At 39.3% G+C, this 8104-nt stretch overlaps 1 protein-coding gene across 3 annotated transcripts in view; it reads left to right on the top strand.

Moving 5' to 3' along the window:
- Positions 1-8104, top strand: part of LOC134546234 (epidermal growth factor receptor) — a 605999-nt gene that overhangs the window by 582618 nt on the left and 15277 nt on the right. For all 3 annotated transcript variants that reach the window (XM_063388877.1, XM_063388878.1, XM_063388879.1), the window contains 4 exons: positions 2334-2610; positions 4345-4683; positions 5168-5301; positions 5884-6163. In XM_063388877.1, the coding sequence (XP_063244947.1) occupies positions 2334-2610; positions 4345-4683; positions 5168-5301; positions 5884-6163 (1030 nt within the window). The remainder of the gene's footprint in view (positions 1-2333; positions 2611-4344; positions 4684-5167; positions 5302-5883; positions 6164-8104) is intronic.

The following is an 8104-nucleotide window of genomic DNA, read 5'->3' as shown; positions in this document are numbered from 1 at the left end:
TCGTGTTCGTGGGCTCTTGAGGCGTCCCACACGCCTCGGAACTCAGGGAATTATACACGTGACCACTGAACCACACATTCTGAGCTAGTGATTTTATTACCAGCGATTTTATTACACGGCACGTTACAAAAATGTTAAAAGAGTTTTACATAAAGTATTAAAAAACACCGTTGCGGGTGATAACCAGTTTATAGGCTGGCCAGGTCACCGCGTGGCCTGGCCTCGAGAGTCAATCACGTATTACGCGTACGAAATATCCGTAAACGGAAAACAAATATTTATGCGAAAGAGTCTACCACCTGGAGCAGGCCTCGAAGAAGTTAAAAGGTTTTAGATTTATTTAAAGATGCGACGGAAACTAATGGATCAGTGAACAAAAGAGATGAAGTCGACGAGGTGCGCGGGCCGCTCCTACTCCAGGCGGCGAACGGAAACAGACTGACGAGACCAGGGCATCATGGCCGCCGGGAAGCGTTAAGTTCCCGTTATGTTACCAGGTAGCCGTCCCAAACAAATATTATTTAAAAAACAAACATAATTTAAGTACACTTATTTATAATTAACAACCTTTAGTTATGGTGTTATTTCTTATTAAAGTTTAAAAACTATTGGCGGGTAGTTCTGCGGATGCCCGCATGAGGCGCTGCGCCGTCCTTACTTACTAAAACTTGAGGCGTGACAATTAGGGATATTTTATTACATAAAAAGGTTTATACATTATGTTTAATTTAATAAAAGAAAGGGGTCGTCGCACCGACTCTAACACCGCCTCTTGCTGGGTGCCCAACACACACACACACACGCACGGGGCGGGAGGTTTGAATAGAGGGTGTTGGTGGGAGGAGAGGGGGGTCAGTTGCAGCGTGACGTGGCACATCGGGCTTAGGGAGGGCGTAGCCCCGGTCGACGTCAAATTTTTGTGTATGTACATGTTTGTTAATTTTGGTGCATGCATCTTCCTGTGAGTTTTAAGTTTTTAATGAAATTAGAGAGATATCTTGTGTATAATATATGCAGGGACCACAGTTCAATTTGTGGCTGGTTACAATAGATTAAACAGAAAATGCAAAATACTCAGAAAAATTTCTCTATCACCTGGAATTGTTTTACAGTTTCAACAACGTTAGATAAAAATATTAACACAATCCAGGAAAATGTACAAATATTACTTACATGTTTGATTTCATTGCAGTGTTGTTATGAGTTCTTTACTTTACTAATTTTAACATATTATCTTGAGTTATGAATCATTTAACATGTAATGAGATGCAGAATACATTTACAAAGATTATGACCCAACTCTTAGTTTTTGAGGCACAGTCTCTCACACCATGTTGTTTATTTTGTTTTCTTATCATAACTATTATTTTTTGAGGGCTTTACCTGTAAATATATCACTGTAGCACTCTAGAAATTTTTTGTTTAATCTCAAATTTTCTTGGCATACATGTACTAATTCTAATCTAATAGCGGTAAAACGTCACTAGAATTAAACCTCGTATATCCAGGCTACCTAGAACCAAAGGCAATCCGTTAATCAAAAATTAGGATAATCTGGGTAATATGGGTAATAAGCAAAAATATCCTTAAATAAGCAGACTTACCATTTATTATGATAAATAATTAAGTTTTGTAACAAAAATACATAGTATATTCTTAACAAAGAATTTCTTCAACTTTCCTCTGTTTCAAACATGCTTGGCGTTTTAATGAAGCACGATAATACAAATACTTTATCATTAACAGTTCAGCTGGAGTGGTGCCGGGCTGATGCTCTAAGTAAGCCATGAGATTTGTCAGCTGGTGCGCTTTCTCAAACTCAACAAAATGCATTTTATTACCATAATTCTACCATCTACACAGGAACTATACATTGAATCAAACTAAAAAAGTGAATGTTTGCTGTACTTATAGTTACAGTCTTGCTAATGTAGTTAAATAATTTTATGAGAGACATAAAATACTAAAATGTTTACAAATCTGATCTGGATTATCCGGAGATCCGGATCAATGAGGGCCGGATAGACTAGGTTTTACTGTATGATCATTTGTGTGACTATTACAGCTTGAAATTTTTTGTTTAGTATCTGGTGAGAAAATTTGTTACCCCTTATAACAAATGCAAGAGAGCTATCAGAATTAATTAACACGAAAATCCCTTGATTGATAGTAATCGGAAGAAAACAAAATAGCAGACTCTGCACTTGAGAGCAAGCATTAAGTCTTGCGATAATACTAATAAATAGAGAAAGAAAAGAGGTGCATAGAGGTGCACAAATATGCTGGATATTTTGATTGAGGTATCTTATTCACTGTTCCTTTGTTTCCCTCAGCATGTACAAGTCCGGCGCGAAGGTGTGTGAGCCGTGCCACGAGGAGTGCGAGCTGATGTGCCACGGGCCGGGTCCCGGGAACTGCACCACGTGCAGGCACGTGCGCGACGGGCCCTTCTGCGCGCAGGCGTGCCCCGTCAGCAAGTACGACGACCGCGGGGAGTGCCGGCCGTGCCACGAGAACTGCGTGGGCGGCTGCTCCGGTCCGGCCAACACCATTGGCCCCGGCGGCTGCCGCTCGTGCCACAAGGCCGTCATCAACGGCGACGTCCACGTGGTGAGACTCGCTTTCCCGTTGTTTCTCGAAGTACCAGACGGCTAGCACACACACATCTGGCGATGTTGTCACACCAGTCCCATGAATGGCAGAACAGGTATTCAGTTTAAACAGTGTATCTATGTTACCAATGTCATGACAACACAAAATAATGTGAGTGAGTCTTTCAGTACTCGCCAGAGATGCGTAACGAATAAACTCGGTAATCAGCAAATTCATGTGTTCTTGTGTTACAAATACACTTATAATACAATACACATATGTACACATAATTTAATGTAGAATTTTTTTAAAACAATGTCCAGTGTGATAAATATGTACACAGATAGTATTTTCTACCAAATTTCTTAAAGTGAGTCACATGTTGTTTCCGCATCTGCCCGTTTTTGTTGTCGGAGCAGCTACGTTGACTATCAAATCATTAGATTAACAGAGTGAAATTTTAAAATTTATAATTAAACTGTTCTGATAAAAGCGAGAAAAGACTTGAAAAAATGCTAAATCCCAGCTTTGGACCTGATTTTCGACAATAAATTTAATTAAAAAACAGCCCATATTGTTAAAATTAATTAAACAGTAAATAGTATAAAGTTTTCCTTTGTCTTCGTGAACTTTGGTTCATGCCATCCACCACAGATGGCAGGATCGTAGATACACATTTCCATTCCATGCAACTTCTATTCACGAAAATACTCCTATCAAATGCTGGATACTGAGAGCTAAGATATTACATTATTCTCTTAGCAAAACTTTTTATATTGCCATACAAATTTATGGTAAAAAAAAATTTCTTTTTAAAATGCCTAATATAAATGAGAAAGGTTTATCACTGTAAGTATTTAAAAATCCAATATTTACCCTGTGTTGACGGCGTATTGATCTCTAGCATATTTTATGACATTGTCATTTGACCACAAGAGCTGTGCTTTGTTTTATCTGTTCATTCTGCCATATTGATGGAGCTTTTTAAGCGGGTTGAGTTAATTACATGCCATTCCTTGACTCAAAAAGAATAAAAAGGCCTTATTTAAGTTGGCGCAGTGATATAATGGTCAAGTGGGTAAAACTGAAGTAATCAGACAAGTCCATTGCCTCACTAGGATGTTCGTATTTGGCAGTGGCAAATTTAGGAGGCTGCCATTTACCCCAGCGATCTTCCCCCTCCCCTCGTATGCCTGTCAAGCTTCAATAGAGAGGCAACCATGCAGAAAGTTATTCATAAAATAGGGAATTATACTTGTTTTATAATTTTAAATTTTACTGCATTTAGTATATACAAAACTACCTAGATAAAATTAAATTGGGCTCCCTTCCTTCTTTCCTTTAAGAGGGAGAGGTAGGAACAGAAAAGACGCCATATTGGTATTGGCAGAGTTCATGCCATAACAATTTTGCCCAGTTTATTGAAAATTTGTGTTCGTTAAGATAAAGATGACACATTAGGAGACTTTCAACAGAGGCAATAACATAGTCTCTGTTAACAGTATTATTACAGTTGTAGGTAGCCATCCCCAAAAATTAATTCAATTCTAAATGGTAATGACACCATCACAGAAAATATTTGTGGCAGCCAGTCTCTATTAACTTCAGGAAATCCATCAAATTGTACATTTTAACACAGTGAAAATTTTAATTTAATATTAGACAATATAAAAACTGTTGAGACAAATGGTGTTTCTTGGTTCTTACCTTAAGAAATGGTAAATGAGGCAGGGAGGGGGATGCTGTGCGCAGGAGACGTGTCTGGGCCGGAACGAGACGTGCCCCGACGGGCACTTCCCGGAGTACGTGAGCCCCCAGGAGCAGGGGGAGCTGCGCGCGCTGGCCAGCAAGGTGGCGTGCCGGCGCTGCCACCCGCGCTGCCGGCGCTGCACGGGCTACGGCTTCCACGAGCAGGTGTGCCAGGAGTGCGCGGCCTACAAGCGCGGGGAGCAGTGCGAGGACGAGTGCGCGCCCGACCACTTCGTGCACGAGGACACGCGCTCCTGCCTGCCGTGCTCGCTCGAGTGCCGCAGCTGCTACGGGCCCGGCACGGCGCGCTGCTTCAGCTGCCGCAACTACCGCGTCTACCAGGTCACTCTCCCATTTCCACCGTATCCAGTTCAACATTCCAGTGCTTTTGGAATCTCTGATCAGTCAGTTTAATAGAAGTCTTTTCTGATTTCATAGGAGTTTTGTTTGATAAATCACAGTTTTGGGAAAATAACAAAAAGGGTTTTTTTATTCATTGCTGAAGGGGTCAGTACAGTTAAATAGGATTTCGGTTCATTTAACAAGGAATCTTGTCAAGTTGCCAACCTTTTAAACTAATCAAATTTTCTGATTTGTTACGTTAGAAGTTTCTTGTTCTTTTTAAATGAAAACAATTTAATTATTTTATTTTGTTAAAATAGTTTTTGTGTAAATTATAATTGCAAATATATGCAATAAAACAATTTTTTTCATATTTGATGGAAAAATTTTATTATATCATTTATTAATTTTTCAATCAATATAGTCAATTTTTTTTGTGATGTCAGGATTGCTACAAATTTTTTTTCTTTTGGTCTTTTGGCAGAATGGAGTGTATGCAGACAACTCCACTGCGTTCAACTGCACAGCACACTGTCCGTCAGAATACCCGTACAAGATCTTCCCTCAAGACGGCGAACCCTACTGCTCGACGGAACCCACAGAAATGAGTTACCGTGGGTACGTGCATTTCATCCCCATGCTTGGTCGGCACTGACCAGTTTGTTTGTATCATGTTTGTACGTTAGCCTGTTTATAGGGAATAGGATTGAAGATTTTACAGGTAAACAGGATGCCGTTGTTGACGAATTACAATTTTGGAAAAATGAGAGATACTCTAATCAAAAATTAGATTAGGATAGTGTTTTAATGCATTGCACCTTAATCCAGGAACATGCAATCATAGTAATGCCTGTCATGTTACTCCTAATCAATCTGGGATGCTTCATGTATGTTTTTTAAAGTCAATTAAGAAACCACATTACATCTACGCAAACATGACCTCTGATCAAATTAAAATTAAGGGAGGTGGGAATAACAACTACGTTTAGACCTAATATGAACACTTACCAAGGATGTATTTTTAATTTTAAATAAAATAAAACAGTGATTGTAAATTGAAACAGGGAAAGTGACGATTCATAACAATATCTTTGTATGTAGTACTCTCTCATTTTGTAGAACTATGGAAGGATTTTGTTAAAAGGAGATTCAATTGACAAAGGTTTTTCCTAGCCAGCATTGATGGTCTGTTCACCCCAGGGAGGCGACGAACAATGCGATGGTGATGTGGGCGTCGATCGGCGCGAGCCTGGCGCTGGCGGTGATAGTGACGGGCCTGATCGTGTGCTGCGTCTCGCGCCAGCGGGCCAAGGAGCAGGAGAACGCAGTGAAGATGACGAGGATGCTGACGGGGCTGGACGACGAGCCTCTCAGGACGACCAACGCCAAGCCGAACCTCGCCAAGCTGAGGATTGTCAAGGAGGCTGAGATCCGGAAGGGAGGCATCCTGGGATACGGGGCATTCGGAACGGTGTACAAGGTGCGTAACAGCTTTACGTCACAGCTTTGCTTAGCGGGACAAGACCTTCTGTAACTGAGGGCCAAACCCCAGTTGGGATTTGTTACCAAATCTTGAATTCAGTTCACAATGAGTACCTCAAATTACCCCTTGAATCCGAACAAAAAATTAAATAATGTACGAGAATCTAAAATGATTAACTATGCGTTTAAAAAACATTCCACCCTTTAAGGTTCATTATTCCACGAACTAAGTTTTCCTGTATTTATATATATAATATCACAATTTTATTTACCTGAATTTATCAAAAGTAAAATATCTTAGGAAATGGTAATAGAATTGGTACGGAGGAAAACACAAATAGACCTAGGTAACTTCAGATTGTCAGTGTTGAATTTTTGAATTTATTATAGTTCCTTAAAATATATAAATATTTTTTTTCAAATCTTTTTCCTCCAACCTTAAATCTTTCAAATACTAGAGATTTAACTGTATTTGAGGGTTCAAGGATTTGACTGTCCCATCCGTAATTTTTTTTCTTTCAGGAAAAAAATTGATTTTTTTTTTAATGATGTGAAATAAATCCAAAGTATTCTATTAAAGACATGCCTAATAACGCTGCTAGCTATCGTACACCAAATCTTGCAGTAGTATTTTTGCAGGTTGTCCACATTCTATAAAATCAGGGAAAACTCAGTTAAGTTTGAATTGGTCATTTGTCAGGGATTTTTTCTTGAAATCTTGGGAAAGTGATGAAAAATCCCTATTCTCCGTTCACTCTTAGCTGAGTTCTGAAATAAACAAACACCGCCGTATCACTGCACCGCGTCAGCAAGTGATAGGCTGAATTCATCTTGCGCGCCAAGCACTAGTTGCAACACACACACTTCAGTACAGTCGATGCTAATAAAATAACGGAGACGTAATACAACAGGAAGCACCGTAGCACTTTGTTCAGCGTAGGTGGTTCATTTGCGAAGAAAAAACTATGCACTTTACGCCTAATAACCGTCTTCACAAAATCATCAAGTTTTTATAACAGGACTCTCACGTTTCCTTTTCTTCCCGGAAGATGTTAATGTCCTGGTGTCCTGTAATTCTTTCCTTGCACGAAGCACACTGCTCTTCGAAACACCCATAAATTCCGCAGTTAAACTCGCGATATCGTTCACACGACAATCCGGATATTTGACTGAAAATGTTTTAAAAACATTCAACACAATAGTTTCCTGTGCACTTTTCAAAGGCTTTCCCGTACTGTGTTTTACAAAACTCGGTCCGACGTCAGCCATACAAACCGTGCGCGCGCGAATCCGAAATGCAACTGTTTCGCCAGGCATCAACTGTACACTGTACACGTACACACGGCGTCTGCTAACATAATTGTAAGTAAATACTTGCTGACACATTAAACTGTATTGGAAATTAATGGTGAAACGCTATACATAATGCTATATATCAACAATTGTTATAAAAAAGGCAGTGTAAAAATACTTACAAATGGTACGTAACCAAGGGACTATTTCTTGCGCACGAATAATGTGCGTGGCGGCCGGCAGCCAATGAGAATGTTTGTTTACAAGAGGCTTTGTTTATTCCAAAACTCAGGTAAGAGTGAATGGAGAATAATGATTTTAATTTGAGGGGAAAATGTCATGCTCCAGTCTGTAATCACTTAAATATTCCAACTTTTTTTTTTCAGATGAATGCATTTTATTAAATAGCATATACAAGGTTCTGTTTGAAATATAGTGGAGAGTAAACTAGACCAACTTAAGGGGATGGTGGGAATGGGATTTTCTTTTATTTCTTTCAAAATATTTCCCCAGAGATGAATGAATGATTGAATGAATGAATATTAAAAAAAAAAAGGAAATTTGAAAAAATTGGTCAGGGAAAGTCAGGAAAAAGTACGGGTAATTTTATTACTGACCCTTTTATTTCAACACACTTCTCATTGTT

This window comes from Bacillus rossius, chromosome 1, assembly GCF_032445375.1.
Source record: "Bacillus rossius redtenbacheri isolate Brsri chromosome 1, Brsri_v3, whole genome shotgun sequence".
NCBI lineage: Eukaryota > Metazoa > Arthropoda > Insecta > Phasmatodea > Bacillidae > Bacillus > Bacillus rossius.
This window is presented reverse-complemented; position numbering and strand designations above follow the sequence as displayed.